Source organism: Zophobas morio, unplaced genomic scaffold, assembly GCF_036711695.1.
Source record: "Zophobas morio isolate AGI-343-1 ecotype UQ-CSIRO unplaced genomic scaffold, CSIRO_AGI_Zmor_V1 ptg000021l, whole genome shotgun sequence".
Classification (NCBI taxonomy): domain Eukaryota; kingdom Metazoa; phylum Arthropoda; class Insecta; order Coleoptera; family Tenebrionidae; genus Zophobas; species Zophobas morio.
In genome coordinates, this window is record NW_026972126.1 from 11,427,207 (window position 1) to 11,451,024 (window position 23,818).

The window sequence follows — 23,818 nt, forward strand, 5'->3', positions numbered from 1 at the left end:
CTGGTATATAGATTTTGTTGTGCTAATTTCAAAAACATAGCGTATTTATCTCAGGGTAAGATTGAAAATTTTCGATTTGAAAATATATACTCCTATTTTTTTAATCCAAAAAATTGCAATATTTTAGTGTGATACTTTAGAGAAATGGAAGAAATGGAGCGAAACTAACCTTTAGAGGTCGAAATCCATAAGAAAATGGGTTTGGTTAAATTGTGAAAATTGATCAAAATTTTTACAGGGGATACTAAAAAATTTTGTTTTTGAAAAATGTTGCCAAAAAAAATCCAAAAAATTCTTGTATATAGATTTCGTCGTGCTGATTCCAAAAACATAACATATTTATGCTCTCAGGGTAAGATTAAAAATTTTCGATTTGAAAATATATTTTGTTTTAAATCTTTTGCCCTCTCAATCTTATTTTTCAGTATTTGTTCATATAACTTAGCTATCGAATCGTGTAGACGTATAGGTTACAAACTCTTGCTTCCCGTGCCAAGTTTTTGAGACTTTGGACTTAATACCAAATTGGCACTGTTCCACGCTCTCGGGAACTCCCCTTCCAAAGCATTCAGTCATGACATCAGCCATGTATTGGGGACATACAATCATAAATCTACTGCCATTTTAACTATCTCAGAGGGTATTCCATCGGGCCTTGGCGTCCTCTTGTTCTTGATTGTGTTAGCAGCAAACCGTGTTCCCGTTTCGTTGAGCAATGGGACCACTACCTCGGTTCTTCTTGGACATGTTTTTGTTCTGCCTATCGAAAATAATTCGTCTAGTATCTCGGTTCTAATCTCCTCATACGTCCCTGTCGACATCTTCCAAGTGTTCTTTCCACTATAATCTTCCAGGAAGACGGATTGTTCTCTATGTTGCTTTCTTGCTATCATAGGGGCATTTCTTTCCCTGGTGGATGCTTTCCATTTTTCAGCAATTTCACTATTCCACCAACAGGTTTGTCGTCCAATTCTTCAGACACTCTCTTTCGGGATAGTTTTGCAACACGCCTCTGTAATGGCTTTCATACATACTTCCGGAGTCTTTCCAGAGCCTCCCTCCAGTTTTTCTCTCAAATCTATGTCGTAGTACAAAAGTGAATGGTCACTGAGCGTTTCGTCTTCCAGTACGCCCTACATATTCACTTGGTTTTTAGGTCTTCAGTACCAATTGCAGTGGATTTGTCTTTTTGATTGAAGACGATTAGATTCTCTCTTGCTATCCGGCAGTGAGGCATCTCTTAGGCCTAGGGCAACGAATGCCACTTATTTCGTTCAATATTTTGTCGGTATTTTCCATTAGGTCATTTGGTGCTATGTACATAGTAAAAGAATCGGATTTCATTTATCTCGACATGACAATTCCTCCTCGATCAATAGTTTCTTCAGTTGAAGTTCTTGGTTCCTTATATTAATACTGGTCTTTAGTACCCTATCTTTCAGCCAGTTGTCGGCTGTTCTAATGATGTTTATAATAATAGGTTCACTCGATAATAATATCCAAATCCACCCGTGCCAGGGCTATTGCCTTCATAAGGTCGTGGGACCTAGAACCACGATTCAGATTGATCTGTAACACTTTTTAACACTTGACTTGATCTGACCTGACCTGACATGACCTGACATGACATGACCTGACCTAACATGACCTGACCTGACCTGACCTGACCTGACCTGACCTGACCTGACGGACCTGCCGTGATACCCCAGCGTTTGGAAATGGGAAGGGGTATACTCAGATCATTATTTTTATGTGCAGTAAAATTTTATGATGAGGTTATAAAGGGTTAAAGAAGACAATTATCGAGATAATGACCATTGTAAAATGACCGTGTCGTCTTCATTTCAATCAGTAAAAATAATCATTGGTGACTTCAGTCTTCAGATTTATTTCAAAGCAACAAACTCTCTTTTTAAAAACAAACTGTAGTAAAGCTTAAAAATCTACTTTTTAATACCTACGACTTTGTCAAAATAATTTTGACATTATAGATTTCACCTATACATATAGGGAGTTGAAAAAAATTAGTTCAATGTATTTTTGTGGCGAAATGCTTGATATTAATAATACTCTCAAAAAGGTATTAACATCTTCCTAAGATCGAATTTTAGAAGAACAAATTGGTCGAATACGAACTTGTCTGGCCCCGAATTGCCAGACGCACTTAAGGGGACCCACCGCGCCCCCGAATGGTCCTAAAATCATATCAACCACAAACACCTCTTTCAAAGCATCTCTCCTCGGCGAAAAAGTAACAACCTTACCCATAAAACACTCCTCCGCGAGCGTCCGCCCCCGATCTAACGCCCCTTCTGCCGACAGATCCGCAACCTGGGCTACGGCGGCAAGACCTGCATGGACTCCCCCGCCCGCAGGAGCGACCTCCACAAGCCCGTCGGCCTCTACCCTTGCCACCGACAAGGCGGAAATCAGGTAAATTCCGGGTGCACCTCTCAACACGTTTTTCTCTCTCTTTACAGATCTCTGTGCACGGACGCGAGCTCTGCCTCGACTCGGCCTGCAAACCCGAGGACCTGCACAAGCCGGCAGGCCTGTGGCCCTGTCACGGCCAGGGCGGGAATCAGGTAAAAATCGTCGCCGCCACCTGAGCACTCCAGATCGATCATTCCCGCTGTAAATAAATCCGGGACGAGATTGGCCGCAACCCGACCGACGGAACAAACACGAAAAACCCGAGGGTGCCGCTAAACGATCGTGTTTGTTTTGGGGGTTGTTTGCGACGAGATCGTGTCGGAAGTCTGGTCTTTTCTATTCAAAATGGGGAACGTGTTGAGCGTCCCACTAACACGAGCTTATTAACAGGGATGCTGGTCTTGCGTGAAGATTTGTCTAGTTGGGTGATTGGATAAAGTGGTGACAAATTGGAAATGACTGGGAATTCAGACCTAGTTATCGGGTTTAGTATGTCAGTTCAAAAAATATATTTTTTAATAAAGGTAATTTAAAATTTGCGGAACCTACTTCAAATGTATTGATTTTGACATAGTTTATTTCATTTTCTTATATTCCCGAAATGTTTTGGCAGACATGTATACTAGGTAAATGTTAAAAAAATTGAAAATTAACAACGTGTCTGTTTAAAGATTCTTTAATTACATCTTTAATGTACCTTTCATGTACATATAAATACATTAATTTTTTATGTGAGTAATTTTGAATTTGGGGGCGATGTTGTCAAGTTTAAATTTTTTCCTTTACAATGTGGGAAATCAAGAAAGAGATCTCTAACCACAAACATATAAACTTCGCAAATGTTTCAAAAAAATAATAATAAATAAAAAGTTGGTGATGGAACATCCTTGTGTTAGTCTTTTTTTGGATGAAAGTACTATATTGTCACATATCAAAGATATGTATAAAAAATATCAACTGTGTCAACAGAGGTTAAAAAACCCAACAATGTTACAGTGACAAAAACTTAAAGATCTTTGACTTCAAAACTTCAAAATTTTCGAAATTGACAACATTTTTCTATCACATTTTTGTAAATTCAGATATAGATTAGATTCAAAGTCAAAAATGTTGATCATGTGAGAACATTAAATACATTAAAAATATCGAAAGTTTTAAAAATAATAAGATCAAAAATGTAAAAACACCCGACGAGAGCTTTAGAAGAATTATTATCAGAGAGCTCAAAATATTCACAAATGTCTAAAATATCGTCAAACTCTTTTCAAACGTTCAAACGACCGAAAATGGATAAGAATTTATAAATTTGTTTATAACTGATTTTTCAGAATTGTCGAAATCGACAAAAATTTCCCGACACTTTTGACAATTTTCTTAATTTTTGTGTTAAAAACGAGAAAATATGTTCACTGTTCAGCCTTAGTTATGTCAAAATTATTTAACATGTGGGAAACATATAATACCTCCACAGATTTAAACATAGAAATGTCAATAAACAGAGAAGTCAAAAAATGTCAAGAACCTAACAAAAACTCGAAACAGAATTCAATCTGACTATATTTTTGTGTTAAAACTTAAGAATGAGAACATCTTGGACCATGTCCATGGTATCAAAAATATCAGCTATGTCTAAAACATTAAAAGGCCAAAAAATGTTACGTCAAAAATTTAAAATACATCAATGTTTAAAACTTCAAAATTGTCAAAATTGACAACATTTTCCTGGCACTTTTGACATGTGAGAACATTAAGTATAGCAAAAATATCGAGAGCTTTAAAAATAAAAAGAGTAAACATTTTAGAAAACACAAAAATTTTTGAAGAATTATCTACAGAAAGCTCAAAATCTTTTATGTATGGGCTTCAAAAATTTCTAAAATATCGTCAAACACTTTTCAGGCGTTTAAACGATCACGAACGGATAAGAATTTATAAACTTCAAAAACAACGAAAACTTTACAACTGTCAAAAAAGTTCAATATTTATCTCCAAAACTGATTGTTCAAAATTCTCGAAGTCAACAACAATTTCCCGACACTTGACAATTTTCACAATTTTAATGTTAAAAACGAGAAAATATTCACTGTTTAGCCTTCGTTATTGTCAAAAATATTTAACATGTGTTACAATTGTCGACAGGTTTAAAAATAGAAAAGTCAAAAAATGTCAAGAACCTAAAGAAATCTTGAAATGAAATTCAATCTCACAAAATTCTTAGTAATGAAACATTTTCGTGTTAAAGTTTAACAATGAGACCAATATCATCTTGAGCCATGTCCAAAGAATCAAAAATTTCAACTATGTCTAAAACATTAAAAGGTCAAAATTTAGTAGTACACCATTGTTCAAAACTTCAAAATTGTCGTTTTTTGACAAAATTTTTCTGACACTTTTGACATGTGAGCATTTTAGGTACAGTAAAAAATTTCGACAGCTTTAAAATTAAATAGCACAAATTAAAAATAGCACGAAAATTTTTGAAGAATTGTTTTCAGAGAGCTCAAAATCTTTTATAAATAGGCTTCAAAAATTTCGAAAACATCGCCAAATTTTTTTCAGGCATTAAAACGATCTCAGAGAATTTATAAACTTTAAAACAGTCAAAAAAGTTTAATATTTATGTCCAAAGCTAATTATTATAAAATTTTCGAAATAGACAAAAATTTCTCGACACTTTTGACAATTTTCACAATTTTGATGAGAAAATATGTTCATTGTTCAGCCTTCATTAATGTCAAAAATATTTAACACGTTCAAAATAGAAAAGTCAAAATATGTAAGAACCCAAGGAAACCTCGAAATTGAATTCAATCTGACAAAAATCTTGGAAGTGGAATATTTCTGTGTTAAAGTTTAACAATGGGGACATATTATCTTGTTACATGTCTAAATCATTAAAAAGTCAAAAATATTAAGATTACATCAACGTTCAAAACTTCAAAATTGTCGAAATTAACAAAATATTCCTGACTTTTGACATGTGGGAAGATTTAGTGGTGTTAAAATTCGAGAGCTTTAAAAATAAAATGAACAAAAAAAAAAATACGAAAGTTATAGAAGAATATTTTTAGAACGCCCAAAATCTTTTCTGTATAAACTTCAAAAATGTCGAAAACATTTTCAAATTTAAAAAAGTAGAGTATTAAATATCAAAAGCTTATTCTTCAAAACTGTCGAAATCGACAAAAATTTGACACTAACTAAAAACGAGAAAATTTGTTAAACCTTCATTAAATCAAACAAATTTATCTTCTTAAAAACATTTAAAATGTTAAAAATATGGATAACTTTAAAAATAGGAATAACAAAAAATGTTAAAAACCGAAAAACAATGAAAAGTTCGGAGGTGAATTATTATCAGAAAATTCAAAACTCATTCAATTGAAAAAAAAAGATAAACATTGGAAATTGTCGAAATGGACAAACATTTTCTGGTGCTTTTGATATGTTTAACAATTTTGATTTCAAAATCTACAAAATTTAATAGGTAACTGAAAAGTTTACAGATTAGAGTTGGGCATGGAAATTATTCTCGTATCTTTGATTAAACTGCAAATGTCATGACCTCATTTGTATATCGATGCTTTGCCTATTCGACGTTTGCAGTTTAATCAAAGACATGACAAATATTTGCAAATCCAACTCTAATCTGAAAACTTTTTATCACCCGTTATAAAATTGTCAACACTGTGAAAAATAATTAATATGTATATTAAAAATGTCCATACCTTTAAAAATAAAAAGATCCAAAATGTTAAAAATCCAAAAAAAACTGTTCGAACTTCAAAAGCGTCGAAAATTTTGTTCATATTTTTTGACGCAGACATAATTACCTATGTTCAACATGTCTAAAACTTTAAACTTACTGAAAATGTCTCTTTTAAAGCCTTCAAACGCCCGAAAACTCGTAACAATTTCGAACTTCTAAAAAATAGAAAAATTTTAAATTTTATCATGGTCATAAAAATCACAAATTTTTAAAAATCTTAGTCATTAAAATTTTAGAAGTGTCAAAATCGACAAAAATATATTCGCTTTAAGGTGCAACATCAATTTTGTATTATCAAAGTTAAATTATTGTAAAACGTTGTTACAAAATTTTGAAATTTTTCCAAAAAATTTGAATGTCTAGGGTTAAAAAGTATGGTGTTTTATAGATTTAAATAACACTGATTTTTCTAAAATTTGGAGATGACGTCATTAAATTGATCATGGGAATGATTAGACTTTTCGAGCTTCATATAAACTCCAAAATTTTTAACATGTGACGAAATTAAATATATTAACGATGTCCAGAACGTCAAAAATGTTAAACCCTTTGAAAGTTGAAAACTTTAAAAAGAGAGAAAAAAATCAAAAACCTGCAAACAAAAGGTTTAAATTTTCTGTCGAGCACTCTGTGACATTTATGTACTAAGAAAAACGCTCAAAAAAATGATAAATCAAAAATATTCTAAATATTTATGTGTTATAAAATGTGTTAAAAAATATCGGAAACAATAAAAGGACAAAACTTTTTAGTATCAATAACGCCAAGAGAAGCGTAAAAAGTGAAAGAAAAAATTAGAATTCTTGAACATGTTAGAAAATCAAAAAAATCGAAATAATAAATATATTTTGACATTTTTGTCCATTTCGACGTCAACACCTGTGAAACCTTCAAAAGAGTAAAACAATGTTAAAAGTATTTTTATTGTATTTGTTATTTTTAAAGTTTCAAGTTCACATTATTGGAGACAGTTTTGTCTCTGTCCTTAAATACACATTTAATTTTTTTTTTTGACAAAATTTTAATTTTTAATTTTAAATTTGTACGTTTTACATTACTATCCCTTTTATTTTAATACTTATTTCTTTATTATTGTCAAATTGTATATGCAACAGATAGTAGCAATACACGACAACATTTTCTACAAAATACCGAATAATGAAATTAGTATTATTTGTAAAACAAAAATTTAGTAACGTCTAATAATTAACCTAAACATGTACAATATTAGAATTTCTGTTTCACAAAGTAATAAATGAAAAATTCACCGAAACGCTCATTTTTAAACAAAACTCCGTACAAAACAACATTTGCAACCAAATAGAACGGTGCATTGAAAGCTTCGATTTTACGACTAAGACTGCATAAAACCGAATCAAACCTCCCAACTTACATAACAAAGTATTACGAGTGCCCATTTTAGGAAACTACAGTACCTAAACTCCGAAAACTGAAGCTCCAACCCAATTCAAAGCTCACCCGATGCGCCATTTGTCACCATTTTATGGACTCGCCCAACAGCGAATGTGTTACGTGCATCCCATTATCTCGAGCTTATTAACAGATGCTGGTCTTGTTCGGAATTTTTTCTCTAATTTAGAACTTTGATGCGGCCTGATTGGTTCTTGATTGAGACGAGAGCCTCACTAATCGACACAGCTTCACTAATCAACTCGTTAAACTGAAATGATTCGGGGCGGGGACGCAAGAAATTGAGAGTTAGGGCACGCTGCGGAGCAATAATGCCCAACTTCGACTCGATTGTTACGATAAACGATCAAAGCATCATCATAAATGCTTATCCGTTTATGAAATCGGATTCAACGACGGGTATTGTCATTAATAGGAAAAAATTTCAAGCGGAGATCACTTTAGGCGGATAATGGATATACCGGAATCTACTAACTAGTTGTAGTTTGTTGAATGTTTGTTTCATGTGTTTGAAAGTTTTTGCATTTATTATATAACGTCTAGTAACCCTGGGGTGTAGTGTGTGCTGTAAACTATCTAATCTCGCTTTAATTATCTCTTCTGAAGTCTGCTATTCCGACTAAAACAGATCTGATTATTTCTTCAGTTCTGAAGCATTTCCGTTGATGTAGGAATTATAATTTATAACTGCTGCGAACACTCTGGATGGCTTTAGTTTCAATTGTGTTGTGTGTAGCTTGAAAGATCAAGTGTAGAAAATGCAAGCACACTATTTTTAGATACTAATAAAATTTTGCGCCCTAAACGTTGGAAGTTTGACGGTCGCCAAACGTCAAACAGGGTCATATACACAAATTTAATTGTTATACACAAAAAAGATTGTTTTTTTTTTACTTTCATCGGGGGATATCGACTTTGTAAAAAGCTGACATTTGCAGGAACCTAGATTTCACTTCATTTTTAAATGGGATCACAGCAGCATCAGGTGGTCAAATTAATTCTTAATTTACTCAATCAGTAGGGACACATCTATTAATTTTTATGGTGTAATAATTGTATGAAAAAAAACTTGAAGGCTTATTATACAAGTACAGAGATACTTAATATTTTTGCAAGGACTTGTTTATCATAATAACATATTATTAAAAACTCAAGAACTGATTTGTCACGAAAGAAAAACACACTCCCGATCGATTGTCAAATAATAGTGTAGCAAATTTGCAATTCAAAATGAAATTAAAGACGGAGCGATAAAAAAATGCATCACTGAAATTACGAGAAATTCTGTTCACGACAAATTCAGTCTTTGGAACGAGAGTGTGCCACAAAGAAAAAATTTGGTTGAAGGTTATTTCGAGAAAACATAATTTTTTTGTGAATTAAAAGTAACACAGAAGATAACAAAAAATAACAATGAAGAATTCAAGTCGAAAAAGCTTGACTTGAATTTTTCTATTCTTCAATTTTTCATTTTTTTTTTTTGTTTCTTCAGTTTTTCGATTTACAATTTTTCGAGCTTTCAAGTTTAAATTTTTCGATTTTTCAATTTTCCAACTCTTTAATTTTTCAATTTACAGATTTTGCAATTTTTCGTTTTGAGATCTCTCGAATTTTCATTTTAATTTTCAAATTATTTGATTTTTGTTTCTTCAATTTTACGATGTGTAATTCGAGTTTTCAATTGTTATTTTTCAATTTCAATTTTTCCGTTTTTCATTTCGTCAATTTTATTTTCCCTCGGCTTTGTGTTCTCCTTGTTTTTTCAGTTTTTCAATTTGCAATTTTAAGTTTACATTTTTCACTGTTCGCTTTTCCAACTTTTGAATTTTTAAATTTATAGATTTCTAGAATTTTCAATTTTTAGATTTTGCAATTTTTCCATTTACGATTTCAGGAGTTTTGCAATTTTTCGTTTCGGATTTTAATTTTTTCTTCAATTTTTCGTTTGTTTGATGTTCTAATTTTATAATTTTGCTTTTTTTCAGAATGAAATTTTTCAGCTTTTGGATTTTTTAATTTTTCGTGTTTTCAATTTTAGAATTTTTAGTTTCATGATTTTTCCGTTTTTTCTTTCTTCAATTTGTGATGTGCAATTTTTCTAGCTTTCATTTTAAATGTGTAATAATAATCTTTAAAATTGTTCACTTTTTCAATTTTGGGATTTTAGAATTTTTCCATTCTAAATTTTCGATTTTTGTTTTTCAATTTTTCGATTCTTCAATTTTTCATTTCTTCAGTTTTCGATTTGCAATTTTTTGTTTCGGGTTTTTAGTTTCCTTGTCTTCTTATTTTCCATTTACCATCTTTTGGATGTTTTAAATTTTACAATTTTTTGATTTGCAATTTCAGGAGTTTTTAATTTTTGAGTTTTTCGATTTGCAATTTTTCTAGTTTTCATTTTAAATGTGTAATAATAATAATAATTTTTTAAATTATTCACTTTTTCAGTTTCCGGATTTTAGAATTTTTCCATTCTAAATTTTCAATTATTGGATTTTAAAACTTTTTCGTTTGTTCGACTTTTCAATTTTTCGATTTTTTGGATTTCAGTCTTTCGATCCTTCAGTTTTTCATTCCTTCAAGTTTTTGATTTACAATTTTTTGTTTCGGTTTTTTATTTTCCTTGTTTTTTCAATTTTTCATTTTTTTTTCTTTCTTTAATTTTACGACATGCAACTCTTCGACTTTTCAGTTTTAAATTTTCCAGTTTTTCCATTTTCCAACTTTTGGATGTTTCAAATTTTAGACTTTACAATTTTTTGATTTGGAATTTCACGAGTTTTCAATCTTTAATTACATATATTCAATTTTTGAATTTTTCGATTTGCAATTTTTCATTTCGGTTTTTGAATGTCCTGATTTTATATTTTTTCTTTTTTTCAATGTGAAATTTTTTAAATTTCTGGAGTTTTCAATTTTTCGATTTGCAAATTTTCGGTTTTTCAAATTTTAGATTTTTTATTTTTTCGTTTTTTCAATTTTAGATTTTTAAGTTTCTGAACTTTTCAATCTTTTGTTTCTTCAATTTTTGAATTGCAATTTTTCGAGTTTTGATCTTAAATATGTAATCATAATTACATTTTTTTAATGTTCATTTTTTCGATCTTACGAGTTTAGAATTTTTCCATTTTTCAATGATTGATTTTGAACTTTTTCATTCTTTCAATATTACAGTTTTTCAACAATTTTCACGATCCTATACTATAATTTTCCGATTTTACAATTTTTGCGTTTTTCAATTTTTCGATTCATTAATTTTTTCGGTTTTTCAAATTCTATTTTTTTTTTACTTTTTCGATTTTTTCAGTTTTCATCTTTTTTCATTTTTCCATTTTTAATTTTTTTAGATTTTCCAACTTTTAGATTCAAAAAAATTGAAAAAATTGCAAAAATTGTGAAATTGAAAAATCAAAAATAAAAAGCAAAAAAATATAAAGTGATAGCTTTGAAACATCGAAAGATTAAAAATGGAGAAACTTAAAAATCGAAAAAGTGGAAAATCAGAAAATCGGATAATTGAGAAATTCAAAAATTGCAAAATTTAAAAATTTTAAAGTTGGAACACCGACCAAATCAAAAATCAAATATTGAAATTTTTGAAAAATTGAAAACTGAATAAAGGAAAGTTGTGTTATAAAATCGAGAAAATGGAATTTAAAAAAATCGGTGAAATGAAAATGAACTATGTACTTGAAAAATTAAAAAACGAAGAATTGAGAAACTGAGAAATCGAAAAAAGAACAATTGTAATATCGAGCAAAATTGAGAAATTGTAGGGAAAAAATTGAAGAATTTGGAAATAGGAAAATTGAAAAAATAAACTTGAAAAAACGTAAAATTATGAAACTGAAAATTGATTCGATTCGCTTTTTCTTCTTTCTGATTTTTCGATTCATTATTTTTTTCGGTTTTCCAATTTCTATTTTTTCCAGTTTCTCCAGTTTTCATTTTTAGATTTTCCAACTTTTCGATTCAAAAAAATTGAATAAATTGAAAAATTGTGAAATCAAAAAGTCAAAAATGAAAACAAAAAGTATAAAATGAAAACTTTGAAACATCTAAAAATTGGAAATCAAGAACATGAAAAATTCAAAAACGAAAAATTGAGACATCGAAAGATTAAAAATGAAGAAACTTAAAAATTGAAAAAGTGCAAAATCGGAAAATCGTATAATTGAGAAATTCAAAAACTGCAGAATTTAAAAATTTAAAAGTTGCAAAAGCGAGCAACTCAAAAATCAAAGATTGAAATTTTGAAAAATTGGTAAGGAAAATTGTGCTATTAAATCGAAAGATTGAAATTTAAAAATCGGTAAAATAAAAAACAACATTAAGTATGTGCTTGAAAAATTAAGAAAACGAAAAATTGAGAAACTGAGAAATCGCAAAATAAAAAATTGTAATATCAAAAAATTGCAAAATTGAGAAAGTGGAGAAAAAAATTGAACAATTTGGAAATAAGGAAAATTGAAAAAATGAAAAAATCAAACCTGAAGAAACGAAAAATTTTGAAAGCGAAAAATTGATTCGATTCACTTTTTCGTCTTTCCGATTTCATTAATTTTTTCGGTTTTACAATTTCTATTTTTTTCAGTTTTTCCATTTTTAATTTTTCAGATTTTCCAACTTTTCGATTCAAAAAAATTGAAAAAGGTTCAAAAGTTGTGAAATTGCAAAATCAAAAATGAAAAACAAAGAAGTATAAAATGAAAACTTTGAAACATCTGAAAATTGGAAATCTGAAAAATTCAAAAACGAAAAATTGAAACATCGAAAAATTAAAAATGAACAAACTTAGAAAATGACAAAATGCAAAATCGAACAAACGAAATATTGTAAATTAAAAAATCGAAAAATCGGATAATTGAGAAATTCAAAAACTGCAAAATTAAAAATTTAAAAGTTGGAAAACCGAGCAATTCAAAAATCGAAAAATTGCAAAATTGAGAATTGGAAGGAAAAAAATTGAACAATTTGGAAGTCGGAAAAATGAAAAACTGAAAAAAATTAAACTTGAAAAAACAAAAAATTATGAAACCGAAAAATTGATTCGATTTGCTTTTTCTTCTTTCCGATTTTTCGATTCATTAATTTTGTTTGTTTGCAATTTCTATTTTTTTTTCTTCAGTTTTTCGACTTTGCCGTTTTCCGATTTTTTAGTTTTTCCATTTTAAATTTTTCGAGTTTTCATTTTCAGATTTGTTAAATTTTCCATTCAAAAAAATTTAAAAAACAGCAAAAATTGTGAAATTGAAGAATCAAAAATGAAAAACAAAAAGGTACAAAATGAAAACCTTGACACATCTAAAAATTGGAAATCAAGAACTTGAAAAATTCAAAAACGAATAATTGAAACATCGAAAGATTGAAAATGGAGAAACTTAAAAATTGAAAAAGCGCAAAATCGGAAAGTCGGAATCTTAAGAAAATCAAAAACTGCACAATTTAAAAATTTTAAATTTGGAAAAACGAGTATTTCAAAAATTAAAAATTGAAATTTTGAAAAACTGAAAATTCAATAAAAGAAAATTGTGCTATAAAATCGAGAAAATGAGATTTAAAAAAATCGGTAAAATGAAAACGAAAATTAAATATGCACTTGAAAAATTAAAGAAACGAAAATTTGAGAAACTGAGAAATCCAAAAAATGAAAAATTTTATTATCAAAAAATTGCAAAATTGAGAAATTGGAGGAAAATATTGAACAATTTGTAAATCGGAAAACTGAAACATTGAAAAAATTAAACTTAAAAAACGAAAAATAATTATGAAACCGAAATATAGATGGACAGACAGGTGGAAACAGGAGCTACATTTGTTCGTACTCTAGGGGTCATGGAAACGTCCAGAATACATAAAAGTAACCAGTCGTACAATGGACTAGATTACAATACTCTCTTAGCTTACGCTTAGCTTTCACAGCGAAATTTCTTTGGAGAATTATATCCAAAAACAAATATATTCTCAAACTGATTGTTGAACAGGATGCAATTTAAATTCAAGGATTACACTTATCTCAGAATGTTGAATGCTAACGAAAATGTACAATTTTGCGTTTGCAACTTCACGAGGAAAAAACTCTCCTCTTTTTTTGTTTAAACAATCGCTTCTTTGTGGTTTGCTTTTACAAGAAAGTATTCGGGGGAGATTGAAGCTGATGGCATTACGATCCTGGTAATTGCTAGGTTTTGGTAGTGAGCCAAAGTAATTTAAAGTTTACAAAGCGTTAATTGTTGTCTCAAAGCGCGGTTTTTTAAACCCTTTTGTGGCTTTGGGTGGAGATAAAGGTCACAAAGAGCAGTATCGGTGATATAGGAGGAAATTGACACTCTTGAAGTCCGCATTGAGTAAGAACTGTGTTACAATATTTGCGCAAATCAAGATGCATTATTGTGATTCTCTTACATAGTTAATTAATCAGAAACAAAAATTTATACATATACAATTTTTCATTTTGAGTTTAAAATATAAGAATTTTTAAACGTAATTTTAAAAATGCTTTGAGATTATTATCGTTCCAATAGTAAAATGGTAAGCAAAATTTAGCTAATCATCCCCCGAACGTCATGACGTCACGTCAAAATTGTACGTAGTAAATGTTATTTAAATTTTATAAAATAACATACTCATATACTTGTGGTTTATGAGTCCACCTTAATTTTTTATTTTTTTAAATAGTTTACTATAGTTAAAAAAGTCTTGTATTTGCAGTTACCGCAACGTTTCGATATAAATTTAAATAAATATTTGTTGACAAACACGATATTGGTGAAGATACTGAATTTTGTAGAGTGTATTATACTTTTTATATTTATTTTGCAATTTTCCAAAGTAATGATTCCACGAATTTTCCTGAAATTCTAACAAAATGATATCGTCGTAATCAGCGTTGAATTATTCATTTTGAAATTAATATATTCGCATTCATTAAACAGTTGATTCCTAAAAGTCATTTAGTAAATCGCGCCTCTCATTTTGTATTCCTTATACGTTTTCAGAAAGATAAAAGAGACAATAAATTGTCTCGAAAATGGGAGCAGAAAGATGAATATATCTTGAACCATTCTCTCTATATATTTTAATATCAGTTGATAAAAAGTTTTCTTCTACACACTGTATTAAAAAAATTGGTCTAAGTTTATGTTGACAGAACTTCCCTCGGTACAACATATCCAACTTTTTCGAAAAATTATTAATTTTAATTTTAATATTTGTATATGTGTGTTTTTGTATATGTATATCAACTTCAATAAGTGGATTTTCTGGAAAATGGATTAGGCCTTTCTTAATTTGATCAATAAAATAAACTGCCCCATTCATTAATTTTTTAGTCTTCCTGTATACGTAATCCCAAAAATAGATATACAAAAACATACTCCTGTATTTGTGGTTTATGAATCCGCCTTGAAATTATAACCTATGCATACAGGTTTTTCCAAAAAAATCTAAATTGTATAATAACGTTTTATAGTAAGTGTTCGATTTGAGTTTCTCGAGTTTCCAGTTTTCAAGTTTTCAATTTTTCAATTGCAATTTTTGATTTCTGTATTTTTTCAATTATTCGAATTGCGATTTTTCACTTTTTCATTTTTCTAGTTTTTAGATTTTTTACACCAGTGGCGTAAATAACACTAAAGATAACAAAGAATAACAATGAAGAATTGAAAAATTCAAGTCAAAAAAGGTTGACTTGAATTTTTCAATTCTTCAATTTTTAATGTTTGTTTCTTCATTTTTCGATTAGCAAATAGCAAATTTTCGAGTTTGAATTTTTCACTTTTTCACAATTTTTCGAATTACGATTTCAGGAGTTTTCAATTTTTCGTTTCGGATTTTTATTTTTTATTTTTTCAATTTCTCGTTTTTTTAGTGTTCTTATTTTACAATTTTACTTTTTTTCAGTGTCAAATTTTTCAACTTTTAGATTTCTTAATTTCGGATTTTTCAGTTTTTCGGTTTTTCAACTTCAGGAGTTTTTAATTTTTCGTGTTTTCAGTTTTAGATTTTTTAGTTTCATGATTTTTCAGTTTTTTGTTTCTTACATTTTTGATTTGCAATTTTTCTGGTTTTCGTTTTAAATGTGTAATAGTAATGATTTTTAAAATTGTTCACTTTTTCAATTTTGGAATTTTAGAATTTTTCTATTCTAAATTTTCGATTTTTTGTATTTCAATTTTTTGTTTCGGTTTTTTATTTTCCTTGTTTTTCCCATTTTTCATTTTTTTGTATCTTCAATTTTACGACATACAACTCTCCGACTTTTCAGTTTTAAATTTTTCAGTTTTTCTATTTTCCAACTTTCGTTTGTTTCAATTTTTTATTTTTCAGTTTTTCGATTTGCAATTGTTCATTTAAGTTTTTCCATGTCGTGGTTTTGTATTTTTTCTTTTTTTCAACGTGAAATTTGTCAATTTTGGGATTTTTCAATTTTTTGATGTGCAGTTTCTCAGTTTTCAGTGTATCGGTTATTCAACTTTTAGGGCTTTAATTTTCCTTTTTTTCAATGTAAAATTTTTCAATTTTTGGATTTTTCAACTTCCGGATTTTTTCATTTTTCGTGTTTTCAATTTCACATTTTTTTGTTTCATGATTTTTGTTTTTTGTATCTTCGATTTTGGATTTGCAACATTTCTAGTTTTTATTTTAAATGTGTAATAATAATAATTTTTTAAATTCTTCACTTTTTCAATTTTGGGTTTTTAAAACTTTTTCGTTTATTCGACTTTCCAATTTTTCGATTTTTAATATTTCAATTTTTCGATTCTTCAAGTTTGCGATTTGCAATTTTTTGTTTCGTTTTTTTATTTTCTTTGTTCGGTTTGCCGGTGTTCTGATTTTATATTTTTTCTTTTTTTCTATGTGAAATTTTAAATTTTGAATTTTTGAATTTTTTAGTATTTGGATTCGCAGTTTTTCGGTTTTCAATTTATCGATTTTTCAACTTTTAGATTTTTTAATTTTTTTTTTAGTTTTAGATTTTTCAGTTTCTCGACTTTTCAATTTTTCATTTCTGTAATTTTTGATATGCAGTTTGTCTAGTTTTCATTTTAAATATGTATATAATGATAATTACAATTTTTATTAAAATTTTTAATTTTTTCAATTTTACAATTTTAGAATTTTCCCTTTTTCAATTATTGGATTTTAAATTTTTTCGTTTATTCGATTTTTCAATTTTTCGATCTTCCAATGTTACAGTTTTTCGACTTCACAATTTGGACAATTCTATAATTTTCCGAAGTTACAATTTTTGGGTTTTCGATTCGAGTCGGTTTTTTTTCTTTTCAATTTTTCGTTTCTTCACATTTTCGATTTTTCACTTTTTGGAACGGAAATGGAAAATCTAAAAATTACAAATCAACAAAACAAGAAAGATTAAATATTGAGAAACTTTAAATTCGAAAAAGTGCAAAATCGAAAAAACGACATACGTATTGTAAAATCGAAATAATGAAAATTCAAAAAATCGGAAAATCGGATAATTGAAAATACAAAAATTGAATAAACGAAAAATTGTAAAATCGAAAGAAACGTTGACGAAATAAACGAAATTAAAGAACAAAAAATCGTAATATAAAATTGAGAAAATGAAAATTAAAAAATCGCGAAAATGAAGAATTAAAATGAAGAACTAGAACAATTGAAAAATCGAAAATTAAAAATCGAGAATCGAAAAATTGCAAAAGTATAAATTACTAATTGAAAAATTTAAGTATTGAAGAAATTAAAGTAGGGAGTAACGAAAAATTATCAAACCAAAACATTGAAAAATGAAAGGAGATAAAAAAACAAAAAATCGTGGTATAAAATAGAAAGAAAAAAATTAAAAATCGGGAAAATGAAAATTGTAATATCGAAAAATCGCAAAATGGATAAATTGCAAATCGAAAAATTGAAAATTTTGAAAGTCGAGAAATTGAAAAATTGAAAAAAATTAAAGTCAAGGAAACGAAAAATTATGAAACCAAAACATTGAAAAATGAAAGAAACTGATAAATACAAAAAATCGTGATATAAAATCGAAAAAAAAATCGAGAAACTGAAAAATCGAAAAATTTAAAATTTTGAAAGTCGGGAAATTAAAAAATTGAAAAATTAAAGTCAAGAAAACGAAACCAAAACATTGAAAAATAAAATAAACTGATAAAAACAAAAAACCGTGATATAAAATCGAAAAAAAATCGAGAAAATTCAAAATAAAGATAAAGAACTTGAACAATTAAAAATCGAGAAACTGAAAAATCGAAAAACTGAAAATTTGTAAAGTCGAGAAATTGAAAAATTGAAAAAACGAAAAATTGTGAAGTCGAAACTTGAAAAATGAAATTATAAAACGAAAAAAACGAAAAATTGTGGTATTAAAAAATTTGGCGAATTTGATTGTGCGAATTTTATTTTTTAATGATATTCCTTATGTATTGTATGTTAGTTTCAAATGAGTTTTCCCATTACAAAATATTGGAACTACATGTATAATTCGGTTAAATGAGATGTAATACAAATAATAACAGTACTGTTTTCCCAAATAAATTGCCTCATTCATAAATTTGTTTGAGTCACCCTGTATAAGTAATTCTAAAAACTACGAGTATATTGAAAAACTACAAGTATAGAGTAATAATGTTGTGCATATTTTAGAGAAGATTTATTAGGCAAAATTTTGATTACGATTTACCTATTTACTATGTACAATTTTGAGATGATGCCATCACACACTGATGGTGGAGATGATTAGACAAAGTGTGGTTAGCGTTTTACTTCCTTAGCTTACGCTCAGGGGGTAAGAAGTGTAGGTAAAAAATATGTAAATGACTTAATGCCCCAATTTTAATACAATATTTCCCTTTGCCTTCTTGTCTCACTCTACCCCACCTCCCCCTACTGATTCTATTTTCAAAAATAAATAAATTACATAAATTCCTCCGTATTTAAGTATATAATAATACACTCCAAAAACTAGCTCACACGAAAACACATTATTATCGACTAAACTATCCAAAACATCTCATCCGCACCGATAACCTGAAACAAACATTCAGCACGTACATAATACCGTATCACCTTGCGATAATTATGCAAGATGACTCATATCTAATGCAATTTGCACCCTCTGACACATCGGATGCGGAATCACAAGGAACTATTCCGTCTCGGTCGCATAACGAAACACATCGTACACGTAACACGGAGTTATTTCACGTCATCCCCAAGCCGACACACCGCGACGCTAATAACCAAGTTTCATATTGTAGCGTCCCCGCCCGGAGCCCGGAACCCGGAGCGACGTGTTCGGCAGCGGCAGTCCGCGCGCTTAACCAACTGTCGATCCGTACGTGATTTATGCGAACACCGCTGCTGGATTTGATTAAATTTATGGAGTTTATTAATAACAATCGGCTAAAACAAATACAGAACGTCCGCATCGAGCGCAGCTCACTGACCAGGGTTTTTTCCGGGGCCGGAGAAGCTTGAGTCTTAAGCTACCCTCAAAGAGATTAGAATACGGGAGTTGTTTGAAGCCCGGAGTTCCGTTATTGTTGCGATGATCAATCGAGATTGAGCTCTTGAGCTCGTGCGACCCCAAAACAATGAACTGTGTCGTGGGTAAGGTCGGACGGTACGGAAATGAGGGATAAATGGCGGGTGAAGTTTGGTTGAAAATTGGTTGCGATTAATTTCAGGGAGGTTTTTTGAACTCGAATTTTTGCTTTGTATTTTGTGGCAATTATCCAGCATTAAGTTATTATTAAAATTGTATGAATTATTTTACGACAGACTTTATAATTATTGTGATGTTGTTTTTAGACCACCCACATTGAAAATTTCAAAGTAACGACTTTTACTGATCCCTTTTCTTGAATAAAAATTTTAAATTCAACAACTTTAAGATCTGATCGATTTGCGGTGGCAAGGTAAACAAATCAAGTAAAACTTGCTTCTGAGTTATGTATCTAAAAATGTAAACATCAATTTTCCAATATAAATATTAATTAAGTTCTTTTTCAACAAATATTACGATGTGGATTACTTGAGTGTCTGTCATTTACAAATCGGGTTTTCATTATTATTACTACTATTATTTGATGAAGGTGCCACTTATGACCTCTCTATTACTTACAAATTATGGATTTCAGTGACAACTGAATAACAAATTTTGACATGGTTTCGTAAGAATAAAATAATAATTAAATAAAAAAAGTTTAGATTATTATATTTTGTTTTTGACTTATTTGAATATATACGTTCAAATAAATGCTATTCAAAAAGATAATGGAGGACGTCATAACTTCGACAAAATTGGAGAGTTCAGACTATGTATATGCAACTTACATATCAATTATTCGTATTAATATCTAATTAATATATAAATGTGAATCATTCTACTTAGTTGTTACATATTTTCCATTTTTTGACGAATTTTGCCAATTTCTAACGTCTGAGAACTCAGTTGTGTAACGTAGCTAAAAGCTTCGCGGTCTTAAAATAAACTTAAAATAAATAATAATAAATTTCTGGCCTTAAAAATTTTAAAAAAGAATCACTGCGTGATGAATTTTATTGTATTTAATCAGATTATTGAATTTATGCCCGAAACAAAATTAAATCGAACAGGTTCCAAAAAAAAAATGAAAAATTAATAATTTATTATTATTAATTTAAAAACATCGAATCTTTTTTTGTAAATATTTACAGAATTTATTAATTTATTTTGTACATTTTATACATAATTTTTAACTTTACTTATGACTTTCGAAAAGTTACGTAAAAATTCTCAAAAAAATCAGGAATATAGATTTCGACGAGCTGATTCGAAAAACAAAAGGGTCAAGAGAACCGAACACAATTTTGGAAAAATTCGGTTTGAAAATGGCTTTTTTATAAACCCGCAAGACTCGAAAATAGGTCAAAAATTTATATTGATGTACTGACAAATTGAGGGTTTTGAAAAGTTGATGAAAAATGTTAAAAAAAAAAACATTGTGTCAAAGGTGCACGAACGCAATTTTGCAAAATTGTATTATCATCTTGGAAACGTGAGATTCTTGAAAAGTTATTCGAAAGGCGAAGTGTTCATGTTCTCGAACAAGATTTTCGAAAAAGTCGGTTTGAAAATGGCATTTTTTTAAATCTCGAAATCCCGAAGCCCAAAAATTCATGTTCATATTGAAAAATTGACTATTTTGGAAAATTGCCTAAACATCTTCAAAAATTCTGGAATATAGGTCTCGACGAGCTGATTCGAAAAACATATAGGGCCAATGGTTCCAAATACGATTTTGGAAAAATTCGCTTTGAAAATGATTTTTTTTTAAATCTCCAAAGCTCGAAAAACTGCCAAAAAAATTTACTGATATCTTGAAAGCTAGAGATTCTTGAAAAGTTGCCTGAAAATTTTAAAAAAATTCTGGGATATAGATTTCAACGAGCTGATTCGAAAAGCTTAAAGTGTTAATGACCCCGAACAAAATTTTCGAAAAATTCTATTTAAAATGACATTTTTTAATTATCTCATTCATATTATTCATTTGAAAAATTAAGATTTTTGAAAAGTTGCCTAAAAATCCCTAAAAAATTCTGGGATATAGGTCTCGACGACCTGATTCGAAAAACATATAGGGTCAATGGTCCCAAACACAATTTGGGAAAAATTCGGTTTGAAAATATATTTTTTTTTAATATCTCCAAAGCTCGAAAAAGGCTCAACAAAATTTTGATTGATATCTTCAAAACTTGAGATTCTTGAAAAGTTGGCCTAAAAATTCTAAAAAGATAATGATATACAGATTTCAACAATCTGCTTCAAAAAATATAATGTCAATCAGTTGTCCCCGAATACTATTTTGGAAGAATTCTGTTTGAATTTTGTTTTTTTAATATCTCCAAAGTTCGAAAAAAGGTCAAAAAATGTTTACTGATATCTTGATTCTTGAAAAGTTGCCTAAAAATTCTCAAAAAATTCTAGAATATAGATGTCTACTAGCTGATTCGAAAAGCAGAGTGTTCATATCCTGCAACAAGATTTTCGAAAAATTCGGTTTGTACATGACCTTTTTTAAAATCTCGGAATCTCGAAGAAAGCTCAACAAATTCATATAGGGGCAATGGAAAAATTGAGATATTTGCCTAAAAATCCTCAAAAAAGTCTGGAATATAGATCTCGACGAGCGGATTCCGACAACGTATAGGGTCAATGGTCCCGAACACGATTTTGGAAAACTTCGGTCTGAAAGTATTTTTTTAATATCTCCAAAGCTCGAAAAAAGGTTAAACAATTTTTACTGATAAAACTCTGGGTTATAGATGTCCACGAGCTGATTCGAAAGGCAAAGTGTTCATGATCCCGGAACAAGATTTTCGAAAAATCAGGTCTGAAGATAAGATTTTTTTAATATCTCGCAATCTCGAGAGCCAAAAGTTCATATTCATATTGAAAAATGGAGTTCTTTGGAAAGTTGCCTAAAAATTGTCAAAAAATTCTGGGATATAGGTCTCGACGAGCTGATTCAAAAAACATACATAGGGTCAATGGTCCCAAATACGATTTTGGAGAAATTCAGTTTGAAAATGATTTTTTTTTAAATATATATCTCCGAAGCTCGAAAAATGCCAAGATATACGAGTAGATTTCGACGAGCTGATTCGAAAAACATTTAGGGTCAATAGTCCCGAACATGATTGTGGAAGAATTCGGACTGAAAATATATTTTTTTAAATCTCCAAAGCTCGAAAAAGGATCAAATATTTTTTCTTAATTGATATCTTGAAAAATTGCCTAAAAATTCTCAAAAAATTTTGGAAGAATTCGGTTTGAAAGTGGTATTTTTTAAATATCTCGAAATATCGAAGACAAATCAAAGATTCATATAATATTGAAAAAATTTAGGTTTTTGGAAAGCTGCCTAAAAAACCCCCAAAAAATTGTGAAATACAGATCTTAACGAGCAGATTCGAAAAACCAATAGGGTTAATGGTCCCAAACACGATCGTGGAAGAATTCGGTTTGAAAATATATTTTTTTAAATTTCCAAAGCTCGAAAAAGCGTCAAAAATATTTTATTGATTGATATCTTGAAAAGTTGCCTAAAAATTCTCAAAAAATTTTGTGATATAGACTTCGAAGAGCTAATTCAAAAAACATTGTATCAGTGAACTCCGAACGCGATTTTGGAATTCGATTTGAATTTTTTTTTTTTTTTGAAAAGTTACCTTAAAGTTTCCAAAAAATTTTCGGATATAAATTTCTAAGAGCTGTTTAGAAAAACACAAAGTGTTAATGATCCCTGAACAATATTTTCGAAAAATTAGGTTTGAAAATGGCATTTGAAAAATTCTGGGATATATATCTCAACGAACTAAATCGAAAAACATAAGTATCAAAGGTCCTCGAACAGGATTTAGAAAAAAATCAGTTTTACGATTTTTTTTAAATATCTCCAAAGCTCGAAAGAAGGTAAAAAAATGTTTATTAATATGTATCTCGAAAATTTGAAATTCTTGAAAAGTTGCCTAAAAATTCTCAAAAAATTCTGGGATATAAATTTCTACGAGCTGATTAGAAAAACATAAAGCGTTAATAGTCCCCCAACAAGATTTTCGAAAAATTCTGTTTTAAAATGACATTTTTTAATTATTTCGAAATCCCGAAGAAAGGTCAAAAATTCATATAGTGTGTATTAAAAAATTGAGATTTTTGGAAAGTTGTCTAAATATCCTCAAAAAATTCTGTTATATACATAACTCTGGCGAGCTGATTAGAAAAATGTCATGAGCCCCGAACATGATTGTAAAAAAATGGATTTGAAATTTTTTTTTTTACGTAAAGGTAAACAAAATGTGAGATTTTACTAAATTGACTAAAAATCCTCAAAAAATTCGGGGATATACATTTCAACGAGCTAATTCGAAAAACATGAGTCCCCGAACACGATTTTGGAAAAATTCGGTTTGAAAATATAATTTTTAAATATTATCTCCAAACCTCGAAAAAAAGGTCAAAAAGATACATACTGATATATAAAAAATTGGGGGTTTTAAAAATTAAATTTAAATGAAATATTTAAATATCCCGAAAGTCCGAAGAACAATAAAAAATCCACATTTAAAAATTGAGATTTTTGAAAAATGGCGTAAAAATCGTTAAAAAATTCTGAGATATAGATCTCCATGAGCTAGTTCGAAAAACAT

At 29.1% G+C, this 23,818-nt stretch overlaps 1 protein-coding gene across 4 annotated transcripts in view; it reads left to right on the forward strand.

Moving 5' to 3' along the window:
- The window catches only part of LOC135133290 (putative polypeptide N-acetylgalactosaminyltransferase 9), a 220,373-nt gene that overhangs the window by 177,481 nt on the left and 19,074 nt on the right, over positions 1–23,818 (forward strand). For 3 of the 4 annotated variants that reach the window (XM_064061642.1, XM_064061643.1, XM_064061645.1), the window contains one exon: positions 2,323–2,433. In XM_064061642.1, coding sequence (XP_063917712.1) covers positions 2,323–2,433 — 111 coding nt within the window. Of the gene's footprint in view, positions 1–2,322; positions 2,434–2,480; positions 2,586–23,818 lie in introns of all 4 variants that reach the window. The other variant, XM_064061646.1, reaches the window with a different exon arrangement.